Below are 20701 nucleotides of genomic sequence, written 5' to 3' on the forward strand. Positions count from 1 at the left end.
ATGCTGCAGGAGGGGTTTGGGCAGCCTGAGGGGCTGGAGCGCCTCAGAGAGGTGCAGATTCCCCCAGAGCTGCTGTGTGGCACAGGAACAGGCTTCCCCTTGGCAGACCCCTGACGGGTTGGCTGTGCAACTCAGGGGCACACAGACCCAGTGTGATAATGCCAGTTTCCTGGTCAGCCACTGGGTCAACCTCCATGGCCTCCTCTGCATCAGCCATGGTGTCAACCTCCATGGCCTCTTCCTCGTCAGCCACTGGGTCAACCTCCGTCACCACCGTGCCATCGGCTGTAGTTTGGCATTACCAACCAACCAGTTTCCACATGTCCTCTTTGGTTTGGCAGCTCATAGGTGCCCCAAGACGTCCGGTGGCAGCTTTGCTGGGCGCTGGGCTGAAGCACCCAGAAGCTGCAATCGCTGCTGAGGCTTCCCCGCTCCTGTCCTGCTGCCATCGCTGGTGTCACAGGCACGAGCATCTCGGCAACTGGTGGCCAGGGGCAGGTCTGTCCTGTTACAGGATGGGGGAGAGTGGGCACTGAGGAGCTGGTTTGTACATCAGGAGGCCACTGTGATGGGATGTGGGTCCCTTTGGCTGCCCTGAAGGAGGACCTGCCTGGGAAAGGCAGGGTGCCCAGGACTGAGCTCCTCTGCCCCTGCCCAGTCCCACCATGGTGGGACCCGCTCCCCACACCCGCAGCCTCTGCACGCGTCTGTAGGGGAGCAACTGCTGCTCTGGTCAGCAGAAGGTGAAGCAGCCCCTGTCTCTGACACAGCCAATGTCCTTCCTCAGCTATGGCTGCCTGGGAGCAGAGCCAACCCTTGCAGCCCTGCTGACTCCCGGCCTGATGGTGGGCTGCCCCAAGCCCGGCCTTTACAGAATTGGCCATGAATTTGTGATTGGAACCGCCTGCTTGGCAGTATCCTCACTCCTCCAGCCCTGGCCCTGCTGGCAGGCTGGGTGCTGCAGCCAGCACCCTCTGCTCTGCCAGTCAGAGGACAAGATATGGTGCAAAAATAAATAATGTGGTTCTGCAGCTCAGCGAGCTGGTCCCTGCTCGGCCAAGCCCCCTTCTGCCCCCTCGCTTGACACCTGACACGGGGCAGTTGCCTGCTCCCCAGCTCCTCCAAGGTGCTTCTTCAACCCTGAGCAGCACTCGCCGGCTCCTGAGGCCTCACCTGCAGGTTGCCAGGGACTCTGCTAAGTACCTCCCCGAAGAGCGTAACGTTTGCTCTCTCACAACCCTCCGGAGCAACTCTGCTGCCCTTTCTCCTCCTTCCAGTGACCAGCTTCAACTCAACAATCCTGTCATGGCTCTGGCCCAGACAGTGCCCTGCCACCCCATGTCCCACCAGCCCTTCTGCACTCCCTCCAAGCCAGTCTCGGGGGGCATCTGTCCTAGTTGCCTCCCCGAGTCCTTGTGACAAGAAGTTCTCCCCACAGAGCTCAGGACTGTTTCAGCCCTGCTCGTCCCGGCAGGACGGGATTCCCAGCGGGTGTTACTGGGCAGTTGGCAGCTGCCACAAGGACCAGGCTCAGCGCTCCAGAGATTTCTCCCGGTGCCCGCAGAGGAACTGCGCAGTGCTGGCGTCCCGGCTGGGCGAGCAGCAGGAGACACCCACTGGGACATCTGCTTTGTTGTCCAACCCCCTCAGCCTCACCCCGAGGCTCCCAGCCACGTCCTCGTCCTCGCTGACTGTCAGCCCTGCAGCATCACACCTCTCCCTGCCCTCTCCTGCCCCTCCTGCCCCTCCTGCCCCCTCTGTCCCAGCACTCCAGGTGTGGGGCTCCTGCCACCAAGTCCCCCTGATGCCAAGGCTGTCCCAGCTCTGGGCACGGACCAAGGCTTCCAGCCCAAGGCCCCTGCACCCACAGGCCCCTCTTAACCCTTTCCCTCCCCAGGTGGAACTGGGGTGGTTTCTGGGGGCGGGGCGTTACCATGGCAGCCCCAACATTCCATCCGGGACACCCCAGAGAGACTTTGGCAACCAACAGTCACCACAAACCATGGAGCTGCCACCAGGGTGCTCGTTCCTGCGCGGCTCCTGCAACCCCCCTGGCCCATGGTTCCTGCGTCTCTGCGAAATCTCCCCCCAAGGTAGGCAGTGACCCCGACCCCGACCCCTGCAGCCCGGGGACGCTCTTGGGGGCAAGAGCGGAGCTGAGCGCCGGCCATGGCTCCCGTCTCTCTTCCAGGCTCAGCCAACCTGTGCCCACTGCCCGGGCAGGAGCAGCCCTTCCCTGCAGCTGGGACACCCCCGGCGGGGGGGGCACCCCACGCTCCCCAGGCCCCTCCAGCAGGTATGGCGCCCCTCTCTGCTCCGGCACCCCGGCACCTTCAGCGCCCCCGACCACGGGCATCCCAGCGTCCCCATCACTGCCGTGTCCCCTCCCCAGGCAGTTTTCACAGGAGGGTTTGGCAAGCCCGGGCGAGCGTCCCTGCCCTCGCCTGGCTGACGTGTGCCCAGTAGAGCCCACGGCCAGAGAATTTACCAGATACTTGGCGCCATCTCTGCCCCTTTCACCTCGGAGAAGCCAGTCTCCTCCCCGATTTGTGACCCCCTCCCTTGGGCACAGCAGCTCACCCCGCGGGCAGCGCCCCGGCCACGAGCTCCCCACGTGCCTGGCGCAGAGCCGGGGGGTGTTGAGATGGGGGCTGGCTCAGTGGGTGCCCCCAGAGGGTGCCCCCGGCTCAGCACAGCTCCCTCTCCCCCACACAGGGCTGCTGATGGCTCCGTGTGGCTGCTGCTTTGATCCCCGAGTCTATGGCTACGAGTGGACCAACACGCCACCACCGCCCACCTCCATCCCCGGCTGTGGGAACGTCGAGGGACCGTCGGCTCCCGTCAACACCGCCGGCACGGCCACCTCTGCGGGGGCACCCCTGGGCACTGACATCGCCCCAGGCAGCGACATCCCCCCATGCCCCGCTGCTGACTCCTACAGCCATGGACCTGGGGACGTGATGGACGACCTGTTTGTGACCGAGGAGATGCTTCAGCAAGAGGCCCTCAGGCTCCTCGGTCGCTCCCTGGACACGGTGGGGGTCAGCCAGGACAGTTCCAGCAGCGGCCCCATGCCTGGGCACATGGGTGTCACCAGTGAAGAGGGAAGAACGATGGCCCCAGGCTTCCCAGTGCTGCTGACACCCTTCCCCATCTATGAGGACATCCAGGGGCAAGGGGAAAACAACACCCCCCAGCCGGCCGTGCCAGAGAAGCGGGGCTGCAAGAGGAGGCAGAGCAGTCAGTCACCGCTCCCCAGCAAGCGCAGGGCGCTCACAGACAGACCGGGGGGGCCAGAGGGGAAAGGAGACTGATGTGGGGAGCCGGGCAGTGGTGACAAGAGTGGGGATGTTCATGTGTTTGGGGGGGGTATTAGAATAATTTTGATGGGGTGTTCTCTGTTATTTATTGCAATTAAAATCTCTTTTCTTCAAAACAAAACCTCTCTGTGTCTGTGTGGGAGGGGGAGGCAGCGCAGGGGGCACCACGAAATGGCACCCAAGGGTGCAAGAGCCCCGCTGAGCCCCAGATCACAGCCGGCCAGTCCCGAAGGGCACTGAGCTCGTGGATCCGGCTGGGACTTGCCGTGATAAGGGTGGGCTGAGCCCTGCAGGTGACAGTTCCCAGCCTGTGGGCTCTGCCACTGCCCTTCTGGGGGGGCCGGAGGGATCATCTTTGGGTAGCAGCTCTGCAGGGGACGGTGGGGTGTGGCGGCAGTGAACTGTGCTCAGTTGTTGGCTTCCCACTGCAGCAATTGCTGTTTTCTTGGCCCCCTCTTGGCTGTTTTGTGCTGGGGGGCTGACCACTGCCAGGGAGGTGCCCCCCCGCCCCCAACAGAGTCTTGCTTGGGGCTGGACCAGGCTCCTTTCTTCAAGTAGAGCCTGGCCTCAGCCTTGCCGGGCCATGGCACTGAGCCAGGCCTTGCACGCCAGGGCTGATGCCAGCAGACAAGTCCGTGTGTGCAGGGTTTGCAGGAGCATCGGCTCTGCAGTGTGGTGGGGACGCTGCCTCGGTGGTGCCCCGCACAGCCCCAGCGATGATCTTTCAGAACCAGCTTGGGCCCAGTTGCAGCCAAAATGTTTCCTTCATCGTGGCCTTTTTTATTCAAAAGACCTGAAGAAAAAGCAGCAACCAGCAGCAACTTACACCTAAAAACACCGTAAAGCAGAGCATCCCCCAGCACTGCCTGGCTACCCGTGGGGTGGGGCACAGCAAACTGTCAGGGCAGGTTTTGTGGAGGCTCTGAGCATCCCTGACAGACTCTACCCAGCATCCACCCTCTTGCCTGGGGTGGGTAACCCCCTGCACCCAGAGCACCCGTTTGAAGCAGAGGTGGGGTCACCCGGGGCAGGGCCGCCCCAAGTGCCCCCCCAGCAGCCAAGAGCCACCCTCATCTTCCCCACCCCCGGCAACCGGCACGAAATGAGGAAGTGGGAGGCGGAAAAAAAAAAATTAGTTGCACTTGTAGTTGCAGCAGAAACACAAAAGCTAAGTGCTTCAGGATGGCCCTGGCCCCTCGGTGACAGGAGCCCCGAGCACCCCGTTCCCAGGGGTGAGACGCTGGGACATCATGGTGAGTGCAAGCGGGGCCCTGGTGGGGCTCCCCCCACCCTTTCTCCCTCGGGTACCCTCGGGTGACATCCCACCCTCTCTTCTGCCACCTCAGGGCTCTCCTGCACCCATCAGTGGTCCTTGCTGCTTCCCAGGAGGTGCCAGGAGCCCGCTCGGTGTCCCCGCTGGAGAGGGGATGGTGCTGCTCAGGCTTGGGGACAGGGAGCGGAGCTGGGGCTGGGGGAGGCACTGGCGCAGGGCACAGTGGTGGGGAGCAGCTGGGGATGGGAGCTGGGTGCTGGGTCGGTGCCCCTGGAGTGCTGACCCGAGCAGGATGGAGGGCACCAGGCGGTGAGACCGGACTGACACAAAGTGGTTTGGTTGTTGCTGTTGTTGGTGTGGCACCAACAGGAGAACCCCTGTGTTCCTCTTGGCCCAACTTCCCACCAGCGCTTCGGGTTTCAGCTCTCGTGCCAGCGGGCGGTGAGCACTGTGGTGCAGGCAGAGTGCAGGGGGGTGGCGGGGGCTGCAGGGAGCCCCCAGGCCAGCTCAAACCAAGAAGGACCCTCTGGGTGTCAGTGCCCAGGGTCAGACCTTGCACCCCAGCCTATTCAGGGCACAGGGGCTGTGGGTAGGACACGGGGCTGCTGAAAGGGCGGTGGCCAGAGCTGGCAGCGGATCTGGAGGCAGAAGAGGAAGATAAAAGCTCTCCAAATGAGAGGGATGCTCACATATGGAGTAAGGCTCTGCAGTGTGAGCACAGCCACGTCCTTCAGCCCACAGCTCTGCTCGCTCCGTGTCTTGGAGTGATGCTGCCCCAGACATTTCCACCCAGACAAGGAAGGGGATGGTGGCCAGGCTGAGGCAGAGCCCTCCCTCACCCGCAGTCACAGTTTTCACCTCTGAGAGACTGCTCAGGTGCTGTCTCCCACAAGACACAAACACGGTCCCCTCCACACCGCCACAGGACCCAAAGGTGTTCTGTGTCTCTGTGAAGGGCTGTGGGGTTGTGCAGCCTCCACCCCAACCCTGGCCAGGGCCCAGCTGCAGGGCCAGCCCCATTCCCCATGCCCCAGACTCTGGGGGAAGCGCCCCAGCCCCAAACCCTGCTTGTTCCTGGGAGCTGGCAGTGTGGTGACAGCCGTGCAACACCCTGTGCTGCTCTTCTCAAGGCTTCCGGTGGTTTTAAGGTGTTGTCTGCATCTGGGCTTGTCTCAAGACAAAAGATGCCACCTTGGGCTGCATCCGTCCCTGCTCAGGCTTTGCAGGGTTTTTTTTGTGGCTCAGGCCTGAGATTTGAAAAAAAAAAAACAAAAAACCAGACGATGTTTTGCCATTGCTGCTGCAGGGCTGCTCCTCAGCCATCCTGTTGTGCATCAGCAGCCCCGGGCACGGGCGGTGTCTGGGATGGTGACAGTCCCCATTCCGCAGCCCTTGGCTGGGGTATTCCTGGGGACCCTGATGGGGCTCCTCACACATGCACCCATCACACACGGGACCACTGTCAGAGCCGAGTCCCTGGTGCAAAGTGGCTGCAAACTGCACCTGGAAGCCCAGGCCAAGGGCTGCCAAAAGCTGCTCCCCGCTCGGCTTGAGGATGGAACGGACTCACGAGGTGTTGTGTCCCGGCCTCCCATCACTCCCCTTCGCTGGGGAACCCGCAGCGGTGGCTCTTGAACTGCTGATCTCTGGCTCATCCCTCGCTTTGGCCTGGGACGGAGGAGGGGACTGAGGAACCGCTGCCCCAAACCTCTGAAAGCAAATGCAGTTTGTGCCCTTGCTCTCCCCACAGATGCTGCCCGCAGCCCCCGTCCCACAAGGGCTCGCTGGGCACTGACCTTGGGCAATGCCATGCTTTTGAGTGAGCAACTTTCCTCTTCATCCTGTCCACAAGACTTTTATCCAGCTTAATGAGCCCTGGCCTTGCAAACCCCCTGTGCCACCTCTTGAGACTTGCTAAGGAAAGCCATGAAGACTTTGTGCTCCCAGAAACAGGGCAGAAACACCCACAGCTTTGCAGATATGGGGGACAAAACCTTCATTTAAAGTGAGCTGGTGTTTTCCCTGCAGCTGTGCTGCATCAGGTCCCCCGAGCTGAGCCAGGAAAGCACCTAACCTGTGCCTGGAGGAAGAAGAGGTGACGTGATGGCACGCGCTCACCGCTGACACCTCTGTGCAGTCCTTTGACTGAAGGAGAAACTCCGGGTGTCAGCTCAAAGGCACCAAGCTTGCAATACAGGAAATGCTCATATTTGCCTTAATTTGGTGCCATAACCAGCCATGTGAGCAGTGTGCCCATGCCAGAGTGCTCAGGGTGATGGAGGCAGGGGGCAGGGAAATGAGGGGCTGGGCTCCCCATGGGCTCATTCCAACTTGCTCCTCTCCACCTGAAACACAAAATTTTGGCCAGGTTGGGCAGCTCCTGGGGTCAACAACAGCTCCTTGGGTGACAGGATGGTGACCCGGAGCCAATGACTAAACCTGCCTGCATTTTTTTCGGGTGGCTTTTCTAGGGGCTCACTAGGGTGGAGGGGAGGAAGAAGAAGGCAAGGAAAAATCCATAAGCAACAAACAGGAAGAGGAGAAGCTCCCTGCACAGTTTCAGGCTGCGTGAGCAGCCCTGATCCCCCCTGGACCGCCTGAGCAGACCCAGGTCCATCCCAAGGGAAGGTGGTGGGACAACCAAGCCAAAAAGCCCCTCTGCCAGCTATGGGGGCTTGAGTTGCACTTGGGGTTTGGGGGCGCATGGATGGTATTTTCGGTTGTAAAGCCCAGCAGCCCAGTGGGGAGGGAAGCGGCTGGGGGGAGCAGCACGATGCTGCTGAGGCTCTCCAGGCTCCCTGATGGTCCCTCCATCCCCCATCGCGATGGTGCCGGGGTGTGCCGAGCATCCGAGGGTGGGTGTGGGGGCTGCAAACAGCCTGTGAAAATCAGGGGCAGACAGGAGGATGCAGAGACGTTGGGGTCCAGAGGCCTGAAATCCTGAGAGCCAGCAGGAAAAGGAAGCAAAAGGGGAAGAGAAGAAAAGGGAAATGGAAAGAGTAAGAGGCCAGGGGCGACTGGGGGAGGAGAAGTGAAATCGGTGCCGGGAGCGCTGGGGTGAAAGCTGAACCGCGGGGGCTGTGGTACAGGTGCAGAGGAGCCACGGGCAGGTCCGGGTGGGGTGTCCCCTCCCAGGCACCGCGCCAGGGACCTCACGGGCACCACGGTTTTAGTCAGTGAGTTTCCTCTGCAGCATCGAGGACAAGGGGCCTTTAAGTAGTTTTCTTTTTGCACGGTGAAATCTTACCCTCCCCTCCCAGCCCAGGACTGTGTTTAAGCCCCACAAGGGCTTAAATATGTCACGTTGACCCAGCACTGAGTTGGGTAGTTGAGAACTGTCGGGGTTAGGTTAATGGTTGGACTAGGTGATCTTCAAGGTCTTTTCCATCCTTGATGATTCTGTGAAAACACAACCCACAGCTGCAATTTTTGCCCTTCCCCTGGGTTATTTTTGCTGCACCTTTGACTCATAAGCAGAACCTGTGCAGCAATTGCTTCCTTAGACCTTCGTGACCTCCATAACGAGCAGGGGTGTTGTTACAAACATGCAGACAGTCTCAGTGCTCCCTCTGCTCCTCTCTGGGGGCCAGACCTGCAGAGAGGCAGGCTCTGGCCAGATGGATGGGGCAAGCCCAGGTGCAGCAGCGCTGGGCTTTTGAGCTTTGCAAGTTCCCAGCGTGGCCAGAACACTCCTCTGCACCACCCGAGGGTGCCTGTTTAGGAGCCACAGCAGGGGCAGGGGCTAGTTACAGCCACCAGCAGCTCAGGGGGAGCTGGGGCCAGGTCCAGGCCCAGAGCCCCACTCCTGTGGGTGGTGGCCCCGGTGCAGGCGCTGTGGCCCTTCTCCCCGCAGGGCAGCAAGGAGCGCTTCCACTGGCAGAGCCACAATGTCAAGCAGAGCGGCGTTGATGACATGGTCCTGCTCTCCAAAATCTCCGAGGAGGCCATCGTGGAGAACCTCAAGAAGCGTTTTATGGACGATTACATCTTTGTATCCTTCTGGGGCAGTGGGGCAGGGTCTGGGAGCAGCAGGGCTGTGCTCCAAGGCTTTGCCAGGGCATGGGCCAAATGGGCTGCCTCAGTGCTTGCAGTGTCCAGTCTCCACACAAGATTAGGCTCAGCTAGGGGAATGCCACCCTTCCCAAGCTGGGCTGCACTTGACAGAGACACTGCAACCGTGACCCCCATCCTGCCATGCCCCAGGATCCGCTTTGGTCCTTCCTTTTAGCCACAAAGCCCCAAGCAAAGAGCACCGAGCCAAGCCCCTCGTCTGCTGCCTCCCACTGCTCCTGCACACTGGAGACCCGCCTGCCTGTGCTAAGGGGGCCAGAGCCCAGCGGCAGCAGTGGCCGTTGTCCCCTGTTGCTGTCACCCGAGCCCTGCGATGCCCACAGTGTGCCCTGGCTGCTCTGCACCCACAGCAAATCCAAGCAAGCCCCGGATGGAGCAAGACATCCCTGCAGACATGGAGAGGAGGTGCCACCCCTCCCTCTCCACGGGTGTCAGACCCCATGGGACACCATCAAGCCCACACAGGGTGCAAAGCTCCCACCCTGCCCAGCGTTGCCCCCACCACGCCATCCCCCAACCCAGAGGCTTTTGCAGCTCCTGGCTCCCATCACAGAGCTGACGCTGCTGAGCACCGTGCACGAGTCTCGGAGGCTCTCAGGCTCTGCGGTGCGGATGGGGATGTGACCCCCAACCCCACGGATTTGGAGCCTTGAGCTTTTGCCTTGCTCATCCCACACCCGCCCGGGGACACGGCTGGCTCAGCACCCCGGCAGCGTGGCACCCCAGCTGCAGCGGGCGGCCGGCTCCGGTGGGGAAGAGCACCAAATGCCTGCGGTGCAGAGCAGGGCACGGAGGGGGCTCGGCGGGAGCGGGGCTGAGCATGGGGCTGAGCCGCCTGCTCACGCCACTGCGAGAAGCTGTGGTTTCCCTGAAGATGCAGCTCTGTCCTTACAAGGCGATGCTCCGTCCCAGGCTGGTGGTGACGCAGCCATCCTGCCTGCTCTTTCGGCAGCCCTGGGGCTTTAAATGTGCTTAGGGGTTGGGTTTAGGGTTGGCTTTTTTTTTTTTTTTGGAAAAAAAATACCCTACGCAGCCTCTTTCTTCCTTTTTTTTTGTGTTGCTGCTGCGTGCAGGGCCCCTGTCTAGCCGTGACTCAACACCCTGCGCTTCTCATTTCCCAGAAAAGCCCCTCTCGTCCTGCCCTTGGGCTGCTCTTCCCCTGCTCTGCTGTCAGGTGGGCCCAAGATAGGACATCAAGGGCTCAGGGTAACCTCACTGGCACTGCTCTGTCCCCGGCCTCTATCTCCCCAGCACCTGTCCTGGGGTGTTGGGGCTCATCCCCATCCTGCTGCATCATTTCCAGGCCCAATTCCCACTTTTCTATTCCCCTGCCCACACCCGGGTGACTCAGGGGTGCTGCAGGCAGGAGCCGAGGGAGGCAGAGTAGCTGGGTGGCTGGGGAAAGGCAGGAGCTGGCAGTTTCTCTCCTATCTGTGCCTCAGTTTCCCTGGTTGTAAAATGGAGACAGTCTCCTGCTGCAAGAGCCATGGATGGAGCATGAGCAGCTGAGCAGGGGGTGAATTCCAGGAGGTTGTGGGATGCTGGAAATGCCTTTTGGAGCCGATCCTCAGCCAGAGGCCAGGGAGCTGAGTGGATGCTCCTCCTGCACGCTGTGCCAGTCACTCTGCAGAGCACACCCCAGGGCCAAGGGAGTGGAGCACTGGGGCCTCGTGGCTGGGAGAACACCAAGTCACTGCACCTGAGCTGAAAACCCTTGTGGTATTCCTGGTGCAGCTTCCAGGCTGAGGCAGGGACCACCCCAACCTCCTGCCTGCCGTTGCTCTCTCTGATGCTGCCTCTGGGGCAGGAAGGGGCAGCGGGAAGGGGGAACATGGGAAAGGACACACAGACCTTAACCTGCCACTCAGACCTACATCGGGCCAGTGCTCATCTCCGTCAACCCCTTCAAGCAGATGCCATACTTCACCGACCGGGAGATCGAGCTGTACCAGGGAGCGGTGAGGCTGCTGCGTGCCAGTGCGAGGGCTCAGCCAAGGGTTCTTTGGGTTTAATTTGGTACAAAACACCTGGGGTGTGTCCCGTGAGTGTCCCTGTCCTCCCCAGCCCTTTGGGTGCTGCAGGGGTCAGTACTCCCAAACACATTGATGGAGAGTCAGTAACGAGACTCAGGAGCAAATCCACATTCCTGGGAAATTCAGCTCATAACAACACACCAAAGGCACCCAAACATGGTAAAATCCAGCCCAAGTGACTAGCTCTGCCACAGTGAGCTCCCAAGGAGGAGGGGAGAGTCAAAAAACCATCTGACATGCTGCTGATTAGCTCGTGTTTGTGGCAAGAGACTAATTCCCCATCCCTGCTGTGTGCCGGTGTCTTGTGCAATGCATGGGCAGAGTCAAGGGGCTTTGGGGTGGGGGCTGATGGCTGCTCTGTGCTAAGCACTGCTCTTCTTGGCCCCTGTTTAGGCTCAGTATGAAAATCCCCCCCATATCTACGCCCTGACTGACAACATGTACCGCAACATGCTGATCGACGGGGAGAACCAGTGCGTCATCATCAGGTGAGGGGTACGCGGGGCGCAGCCGGGGATCCCGTGTCACTGCTCCAGGGCCAGCTGCCCCCCATCACCCCTTCTGCCCACACCCTGGGGGCATCCCAGCTAAACACAGCAACCAGGCAGCAGCGGGAGCCCAGCAGTGGGTCCTGGGGGACCCAGGGCATGGGGGTGCCTGGGGGAACCCAGTGTCCTGGGCCATGAGCACCAGCTGGGGCCATGACTGGGTTGTCCCAGGCTGGGACCAAGCCTTGTGCAACGTACTTTCCGGCTAAGTGTTGCAAGAGAAATGGTCAGGATGTGGGGCAAGGCCAGAGACTTCCCCTCGAGGCTTCCAAGTCTTCCTCCTCCCTTCCAAAATCCATCAACAAGAAATTCAACGTCTCCTCTCAGAGCAGCTCCTCACCCAGCCTTCCTCCAGCCCTGCTTATAACCCAGAGCCCCCCCAGAGCACCCAGGCAGCCCCATCCCCAGGTTAGCGCTGCCACACGCTCAGCAGATGCAGCAGGGGGGAGGTCACAGCCCCCATCACCTGCCATCACCCCCTGGCCCTGCTCCAGCATCCACCCCAAAGCACCCCGGGACCCCGGCGGGGCCATTTCATGTCTCATCTGCTTTGACATTTGCACAGCGGAGAAAGCGGGGCTGGGAAAACGGTGGCAGCAAAATACATCATGGGCTACATCTCCAAAGTGTCTGGGGGTGGCGAGAAAGTGCAGGTATGTCCGTCCCCTCCCCGCACCACCACACATCACTTCCCAACGGCTCCCCACCACCCCCCAGCCCCCCGCACCCCCATCTGATGGTGGCACACGGAGCAGCCCGAGCTCTAGGGCTGGGGACGCGCAAAGCTTTGGTCTGTCCCCAGCCCGAGGCAGGGCTGCTTCTGTGAGGCGCAGGCATGCTTGCCCCCTGCTCATCCCTCTCCCTCCTCTGCCCCCAGCACGTGAAGGATATCATCCTGCAGTCCAACCCGCTGCTGGAAGCCTTTGGAAATGCCAAAACTGTCCGGAACAACAACTCCAGCCGCTTTGTAAGTCACCAGAGCAGGTGTGGAGGGTCCGTGCAGCAGCCAGGATCCGTCCCAGCCATGCTCCTGGTGTGGTGGGAGAAAGGGGAGAGAAACCGGGGCCGAGGGGAGCGAGGTGTCCCAGGGCCATGGCTCTGAGCGGGAGCTGTGCTGGGGCAGGGGAAGTACTTCGAGATCCAGTTCAGCCGGGGCGGTGAACCCGATGGAGGGAAGATCTCCAACTTTCTGCTGGAGAAGTCACGGGTGGTGAGCCAGAACGAGTGTGAGAGGAATTTCCACATCTACTATCAGGTATGGGGGGGGACATGGAGCCTGCCAGGCTGCCGCGGGGGCAGGGGCCGGGGCACCACAGCTCCCGTTTCTCTCCCAGCTCATCGAAGGCGCGTCCCAAGAGCAGCGGCAGAACCTGGGCATCATGAGTCCGGATTATTACTATTACCTGAACCAGTCGGACACGTACCAGGTGGAGGGCACGGACGACCGCAGCGACTTCCATGAGACCATGGTGAGTGCCCGGGAGGGGGAGTCCCCAGAGGCACCCACGGCTGGGCAGGGGCTGACGGGCTCCCCATGCCCCCAGAACGCCATGCAGGTCATCGGCATCCGTGGCGAGGACCAGCAGCTGGTGCTGCAGATCGTGGCGGGGATCCTCCACCTGGGAAACATCAGCTTTCGGGAGGAAGGCAACTACGCGCGGGTGGAGAATGCTGACTGTGAGTAGCCAACTCTGCCTGTTCCAGAGGGGGCAAGTGAGGACACTCGCAGAGACACTCAGCAGTGAATTGCAAACTCTCCGCAGCACAAATCCCCTGGCAGAGCAGAGAAGCAGCATCATCTTCCCTAAGTTAGACATGGGGAAACTGAGGCACAACCAGAGCTTAATTAGCAAGGGGACAGATGCCAGGAGTCACTTGCTGTGATTTAGCAGAGGGAGGACGATGTCCCACGTCCCCAGTCGCTGCACCACTGTTGTCCTTTGCACTCAGATGGGGCTGGGGGGTCCAGAGGTGGCTGCGGGCAGCGTGTGGGGGGCATACGGGGAGCAGGCAGCCCTGACCCCCCCACCACCACCACTCTGCCCAGCCCTGGCCTTCCCTGCCTACCTGCTGGGGATCGACCAGGAGCGCCTCAACGAGAAGGTCACCAGCAGGAAAATGGACAGCAAGTGGGGTGGCCGCTCCGAGTCCATCACCGTCACCCTCAACGTGGAGCAGGCGGCTTACACCCGGGATGCCCTGGCCAAGGGGCTCTATGCACGTGTCTTTGACTTTCTTGTGGAGGTGCGTGGTCCCGGTGGGCTGGGCCGAGCGTGGCTGCGCATGGAGGGGATGTTCACCCGTCCCCACCGCCCTACGCCCCTGATGGAGGTGACTTGTCCCCTTCCTCCCTGCAGTCTGTCAACCGGGCTATGCAGAAGCCGCATGAGGAGTACAGCATCGGGGTGCTGGACATCTACGGCTTTGAAATATTCCAGGTATGCGTTGCTTTGCTGTCTGAGCCCAGCTGGGAAACGTCCTTCCCTGCTCCCACAGCAAGGAGAGCGGCTGGAGCCGGGGGCTGTTAGCAGTCGATGGCCCCAAGAAGGGTCCCTGGAGCAGCACCTCTGCTCTTTGGGGTCCCCCCTGTGTGGTGAGAGGAGCAGAAGCCAACACAACACCATCTTCTCTTTCATCTTGCAGAAAAATGGCTTTGAGCAATTCTGCATTAACTTTGTGAACGAGAAGTTGCAGCAGATCTTCATAGAGCTGACCCTGAAGGCAGAGCAGGTACGGAGGGGCTGGGCTGGGAGGCTGCAGGGCTGTGCCAGCACCCCAATTTCTGCATCCTGCACCCTCACCACTGGCCGGTCCCAGCACCACGGCTGGAGCCGGGGGGCTGCAGCACATCCCACGGGTCAGGGGCCCACCTGGCTCTCCCTGCGCTTCCCCAGGAGGAGTATGTGCAGGAGGGGATCAAGTGGACCCAGATCCAGTACTTCAACAACAAGGTGGTGTGTGACCTGATAGAGAACAAGCTGGTGAGTGAGGTCCCCTCCTCTGGGGAAGGTTTCCTTGGGAAGTTGAGGCGCCCAGGGAGGGGGGTGCTGGATGTGCTGGGTGTTGTCGAGGATGGGTGGCAGAAGCTGGTCCAGCCAGGGAGCATCCCTGGGAGAGCAGCAGCTCTGCGCCCTTAATCTAAGCTGTGGTTTAGCATGAAGCAGTTTTGACTGGTGTGGAGCCCTTGAGCAGAGCCAGATGCAGGACTGGGCCCTTCCCACAGCCTTTGGCTTCACTCTCCCTCCCCCAGAACCCCCCCGGGATCATGAGCGTCCTGGACGATGTCTGTGCCACCATGCACGCCACCGGCGAGGGCGCGGACCAGACCCTGCTGCAGAAGCTGCAGGCGGCCGTGGGCACCCACGAGCACTTCAACAGCTGGAACTCGGGCTTCGTCATCCACCACTATGCAGGCAAGGTACAGCACCCCACACCCTGCACCCCACGGCCCCGGCCCCGGCGGCACGCGGCTGAGCTCCCCTCCTGTCCCCAGGTCTCCTACGATGTGAACGGCTTCTGCGAGCGCAACCGCGACGTGCTCTTCACAGACTTGATCGAGCTGATGCAGAGCAGTGAATAGTGAGTCCTGGCAGCACTGCGGTCCGGGGGGGGGCACCCCAAATGGGCTGGGGCAGAGGGCAGCATCCTCATCATCCACACCATGAAGCTTTACTGGTTCTGCCTGTGCCAGAGCCACGGTTTGGGGTGCTCGGCATCGGGCAGCATCCCCCCGTGGAGCTCAGGAGCACCCGAGCGCTGCAGAGATGGGCAGAGGGGTGCTCACACACCAGCACCAATCCTGCTCGGCCTGGAGGCAGTCGGGGAGGGGGGGACAGGCTCAGCTGTGGTACAGGATTTCCCAGCAGCAGAAAGCAGGGCTGGAGCTGGTCCCAGCTCAGCACGTGCTGAGCCTGGGGACCCTGGCAGCTCTCACCCGGGGACTGTCACCTGCCTTTCAGCGGTTTCATCCGGATGCTTTTCCCAGAAAAACTTGATTCTGACAAAAAGGGACGACCAACCACCGCGGGCTCCAAAATCAAGGTACGTCCCAGAGGCTGCAGGACAGTAGTTGCCCCTGGGGCAGTGGCAGGGTGATGGGCTCCCACCACCACCTTTAATGCTACAGAGGTCAATCCTTGCAACAGAAACAGGCTAACGACCTGGTGAACACGCTAATGAAGTGCACGCCACACTACATCCGCTGCATCAAGCCCAACGAGACCAAGAAACCCCGGGACTGGGAGGAGAGCAGGTAACAGAGCCCCCTCATTATGTATCAAGGAGCCCACAGAGACCAGGGAACACAACCCGGCCATGGAGATGTGGCCAGGACCAGCTTTCCTCCAAAAACTGCACCCCTGGGCTGGTCCCTCTGTGCTGCCCACAGACCCAGGGGAGCAGGAGGTGGGTACTGAGGAGGGGACCCCCCCCCTCTATGTGCATCACCCAGAGGCTCTATCTGAGCCTCAGGAAGCTCTCCCACATGCTCAGCCGTGGGCATCCCCGTGCAAAGCAGCAGCCAAAGGGCCCGAGCAGGTCCCCCACCAACCTGCCACCCCGCACCGAGCGCGTCCCTCCCGGCTCCGCAGGGTGAAGCACCAAGTCGAGTACCTGGGGCTGAAGGAGAACATCCGGGTGCGTCGGGCAGGTTTCGCCTACCGACGCCTCTTCCACAAATTCCTGCAACGGTGAGTGACCACCACGATGGGGGGCAGTTGTTGGTGAGTCCCCACGGCCCAGCCCTGACTCACGTCCCCCTCTCCCCGCAGCTACGCCATCCTCACCCCCGAGACGTGGCCGTCGTGGCGCGGGGACGAGCGACAAGGGGTGCAGCACTTGCTGCGCGCTGTCAACATGGACCCAGACCAGTACCAGATGGGGCGGAGCAAGGTCTTTGTCAAGAACCCCGAATCGGTAGGTGGGCCGGCTCTGCCCCTCGTCCCGCAGCCCTGCAGCCCCGGGGGATGCTTCACGCAGCTGAGCATCGCTTTGGGCACCGCTGGGGAGGTTTTGGGGTGCCGATGGGCAGGAGAAGCGATACAGCTGGGGCTGGGCGGTGGCCGGCCATGCTCAGCACCCCATATCCCTCCCAGCTCTTCCTCCTTGAAGAGATGAGGGAGCGGAAATTCGACGGCTTCGCCCGGGTGATCCAGAAGGCCTGGCGCCGGCATGTGGCCATCCGGAAGTATGAGCAGATGCGAGAGGAGGGTAAGGGCGGGGACCCCAGCACCCCTTTCAGGGTGCTCTTTGCTGGGGACAGCCCAGCAGCCAGAGCAGCAGGAGAGCAGCAGCCCGGCTCCTAATTGTGGCACTAATGAGGAGGGGGGTGAGGAGAAACCGGACCATGAGATATCTGGGGGTTTTTTCCTACATCTTAAAGGAGGGCATGGATTTCTTGCTCCTATTTCCAGCCCTGGGAGGGGCTGTAGGACAGAAATCAGATCCTTGCTCTCTGCATTTCGTTGTCCAAAGGAACAGAGAGGAGTAGCTGGGAATCAACGTTTGCAGAGGGATGGGAAAGGCCAGTGACCACCACCTGCCCCCATCGCAGGGGTTTTCCCAACCTCCCAAGCGTGCAGTGAAAAATCAAGGGAGAAAACGCAGAAAGCATCTCCCTCCCTCCCTCCCACAGCACAAGGTTTTTTGAAGGCAGTTAATGGGTTTCAAAGCCAGGCAAGTTCAAGCAGCTTGGATTCTTCCTGTGACATAAAACGAGCCCCACTTCTTGCTGCCAAAATCCATGTGACAGCTCCCGCAGGCAGTTTGGGAGGGCAGGCACTGGCCAGGCAGGCGGGCAGGGGCTGAGGGCTGAGCCAAGGGCTGAGCTGCCAGCACAGAGCCCTGTCTGACCAGCATGGCTTCGGGGGGGTCTCTCACAGCCTCCAACATCCTCTACAACTTCAAAGAGCGGAGGAGGAACAGCATCAACAGGAATTTTGTGGGTGATTACCTGGGCATGGAGGAGCGGCCGGAGCTGCGCCAGTTCCTGGCCAAGCGGGAGCGGGTAGACTTCGCCGACTCCATCACTAAGTACGACCGGAGGTTCAAGGTACGTGGACACACCCAGGGCTTGGGACAGGCCAAGCTGTGGCTCGTGGGGGCTACCCTTGGGTGGGATGTGTGTGCAGGGCTTGTGCCCCCTGCAAACACCCCCTCACCCCCTGCTTCTGCCCTTTCCCAGCCCATCAAGCGGGACTTCATCCTCACCCCCAAGTACTTCTACCTGATCGGGCGGGAGAAGGTGAAGAAAGGTCCTGAGAAGGGGCAGATCAAGGAGGTGCTCAAGAAGAAGGTGGAGCTCCAGGCAGTGAACAGCATCTCGCTGAGGTGCGTCCTTTAGCACAGGCTCTGCTCAGGGGGGGTCCACACAGCCAGGCTTCACCCATTGCCCCCCCCAGCCTCTCCGTGCTCTGGTGCCCCCAGCCAGACCCCAGCCCTTCACCCGCAGAGGCCGTGGCCGTGGTGGGGAGCTCTGCAGATGGGGCTTTGGAGCACAGGGAGGTTTCCAGCTAAACCACCCTCCAAATTCACTCGGGGTGGACCCACGGGGCTCCCCAGCACCAACTGGCACCAGCCTTGCCCCCCACTGATGCCCCCGCACTGGGGTTGCTCCTCCAGCACCAGGCAGGATGATTTCTTCATCCTCCACGAGAACGATGCCGACAATTTCTTGGAGTCCATCTTCAAGACGGAGTTGATCAGCCTGCTGTGCAAACGCTACGAGGAGCTCACCCACAGCAAGCTGCGCCTCTCCTTCAAGGACACGTAAGGATGGAGGCCAGGAGAGGTGACAAAGCAGGACAGCGTCCTGTCCTTGTGGCCTTACGGTCTCTCTCTTGCCTAGACTACAGTTTCGGGTGAAGAAGGAGGGCTGGGGCGGTGGCGGCACCCGCAACGTCACCTTCGTCAGAGGACAGGGCGACGTGGCCGCCCTCAAAGCTGGAGGCAAAACCCTTACGGTCAGCATCGGGGATGGGCTCCCCAGGAATGCCAGTGAGTGCCAGGGAGCCTGGGGGTGATGGGGGCGTGAGGGGGGGGGGACAGGAGCACTGGGGTCTCAGGGCACAGCTGAACACCTGGGAACATTGGGGGGAGCCAGTGTGTGCCCCGGCCCTGCAGGGTTTGTGTTTCACCCAAGAGGGGCCTGGTTCTGCTCGGGTGATGGGGCAGCACGGGGTGTTTCAGGGAAAAGGGCAGTTGGGTACAAACTGCAGGGACAGCCCCCCCCAGCTGGCTCTGAGGACCATCACCTAACGGGGGGCTGGTGTCCCCCCAGAGCCCACGAGGAAGGGGGCAGCGCAGACCAGAGGTGGCAGCAGGTGTCCAGCACCCTCCCGAAACACCCCACCAGCACCCAGAGGTGAGAAGGGCAGTGCCAAGGGTGGGGAGGTGCCAGGGATGGGGGACCCCAGCCTGGATCCAGCCAGCGCCGCACTCACCATGGGGGTGCAGGCTGAGCGTGGGCCCCTTGTAATGCACCATCCCAGGTCGGGGTCCTCCAGGCACCTGCAGGAACGGGGCACCCCAGTTCCCCCGCAGCGACAGCCGGGCGCAGCGGGACACCTACACAGCACCCCAGAAGCAGGCGCGGGGGCCACCAGCTGCGGCGCTTCCCCCCCGAAACGCCAGTCGCCAGCCGAAGGCACGGCCCCCGTCTGAGCACAACATGGATTTCCTCAACGTGCCTGACCAGGGGGTGGCTGGGTAGGTCCTGCACTGGCACCCATGTGCCCCCCACCCCACCCCATCCTCCCCTCCCACTGCTGCCAGCCCCGGGAGATGCTCTTTCCCCAATCTAGCAACAGCCCGTCTAGGTCTGGGCTCTGCTGGCAGGACAGCACCTCCCAGGCTCTTGCACAGCCCAGTCCTCCCAGTCCCTGCACTGGGAAGACCCACCTGAGCTGGAGGCAGGGAGCATCCCGTTGGCGGGCAGAGCAGGACGGGAAGGGGGGTGCAGCGCGCCCTGCGCCCTCCCCGCTGTTGATCACGGTTTCTCCCGGCCCCTCAGCATGCAGCGCCGGCGGAGCCTGAGCCAGCGGCCACCCCCGGCCAGGCGTCCCAAGCCACAGCCCAAGGTGGCCGTGCCGCGCTGCCAGGCGCTCTACCAGTACATCGGCCAGGACGTGGATGAGCTCAGCTTCAACGTGGGGGACATCATCGACATCCTGCTGGAAGGTTCCACCAGACTCCTGCCCTGCCCAGCCTCTCCCTGCTGTGCCCTGTGACAGCACCACGCCTGACCCAGCTTCTTTTTCCCCTTTCCCAGATATCTCCGGCTGGTGGAAGGGCCGGCTGCACGGCAAGGAAGGGCTTTTCCCTGGGAACTACGTGCAGAAGATCTGAGCCGGGCGCAGTGGCCGCGTGGCCAGAGGCAAGGAGGGGATCGCCGTCTGCCCACCCCACCGAGGCCAAGGCTGTGCCAAAGGGGCCGGTGGTGGCTCCGTGGTGGTTCTCCACCGACGATGGCATTGAGTGAGCGCTTCCCCGCGAGCCCCCCTGGCCTGGGCCGGCTGCTGGGCTGTGCTGGTGCCCACCACTGAAACCCACAGCTGCTTTTGGTGGCCTCCCTGCAGCAAGGACAGGCTCTCTGCTGCTTGTTCATACCCTGGGAGTGGAACTGCTCCAGTGATTCTGGGGTATAAATAGAATTCTTGTTAGTGATTATGTTAAATAATCAGACAGCCTCAAAGATTGAGCCCGGAGTTTGTATTTCACCCTGGTGCTGGCCCGTGGGTCCCGCTGGCCCCATGACAAGAGCCCTGTACCCACATGTCCCCACGCAAGGACATGGGTGGACACATCCCCGCCACCGCCCCGTTCCCCCAGTGTTGAACCCTCCAGAATATGGCAAATCCAGAAACCACCTCCCCCAGGAACCCGGCTCAGGCACCTCCACAACCCAGCGTGACTCGGGACCGCTCGGCACGGCCGGCCGGGAGCTGCCGGGGCAGCAGCGAGGCAGAGCAGGGAACCGGGACACCATCGCCGTCCCCTGATTTCTCAGAGGAAAAGCTGCGAGGACGGCGTGGCCAAAGCCCACCGAGCTGTTGTAGCTTTTGCTGATGGTGCTCAGAGGGGCTGCTGGAGCCCCCCCGGTTTGCAGGGCGGGGGGGGATGTCTCATCCGCAGGGGGCCAGGGTCGATGGGGTGGAAACTGTTGAGGGATTTGGGGGACCCTCTTTGCCCTGAGCCCCCAGGACAGGCAGGGCTGGGGGGGTGGTGGTGCTGGGGGTGGGGGGGTCTGAGCCTGCCCCAGGGTTGTTCCTGGAGGTTTGCAGCAGGGAGAGGGACGAACAGTGCTGACATGTCGGGGCTCATCCCTGCCTGCCCCCCGCTCCCCCCGCCGGGCCCTGCGCTGGGCGGCCGGAGGAAGTGACGACAGCCTGCTCCTGCACGGCCCTGCCTCAGCCTCGCGTCCCAGCCCTCCTCTTCCTCCCTTCCACAGCCCCCACCGGG

General features: G+C 61.8%; 1 protein-coding gene across 1 annotated transcript; it reads left to right on the plus strand.

Annotated features, from left to right (window-relative positions):
- Window positions 1–1884: 1884 nt before the first annotated feature.
- On the plus strand, window positions 1885–19893 carry MYO1F (myosin IF). The gene is made up of 30 exons (XM_074927697.1): window positions 1885–2093; window positions 2192–2296; window positions 2716–3203; window positions 8447–8584; window positions 10533–10622; window positions 11091–11185; window positions 11811–11898; window positions 12123–12212; window positions 12369–12500; window positions 12580–12714; window positions 12790–12922; window positions 13293–13489; window positions 13603–13683; window positions 13889–13975; window positions 14140–14226; window positions 14496–14663; window positions 14739–14824; window positions 15205–15286; window positions 15391–15497; window positions 15835–15933; window positions 16015–16159; window positions 16339–16453; window positions 17125–17294; window positions 17427–17572; window positions 17864–18010; window positions 18090–18238; window positions 18522–18605; window positions 18733–18949; window positions 19254–19420; window positions 19512–19893. The coding sequence occupies exons 1-30, from the start codon at window positions 2003–2005 to the stop codon at window positions 19586–19588; spliced, it is 3996 nt and encodes a 1331-aa protein (XP_074783798.1). The 5' UTR covers window positions 1885–2002; the 3' UTR covers window positions 19589–19893.
- The last annotated feature ends 808 nt before the right edge of the window (window positions 19894–20701 follow it).

The sequence above is a fragment of the Athene noctua genome, chromosome 27, assembly GCF_965140245.1.
Source record: "Athene noctua chromosome 27, bAthNoc1.hap1.1, whole genome shotgun sequence".
NCBI lineage: Eukaryota > Metazoa > Chordata > Aves > Strigiformes > Strigidae > Athene > Athene noctua.

What these genes read in the sequence shown, in the direction of transcription:
- MYO1F (XM_074927697.1), top strand. Translation starts at nt 2,003, where the DNA reads ATGGAGCTGCCACCAGGGTGCTCGTTCCTGCGCGGCTCCTGCAACCCC. An exon ending in ACAACAACTCCAGCCGCTTT is followed by an intron (nt 12,213 to 12,368) that starts GTAAGTCACCAG and finishes GTGCTGGGGCAG; the next exon opens with GGGAAGTACTTCGAGATCCA. An exon ending in GCGGGTGGAGAATGCTGACT is followed by an intron (nt 12,923 to 13,292) that starts GTGAGTAGCCAA and finishes CACTCTGCCCAG; the next exon opens with CCCTGGCCTTCCCTGCCTAC.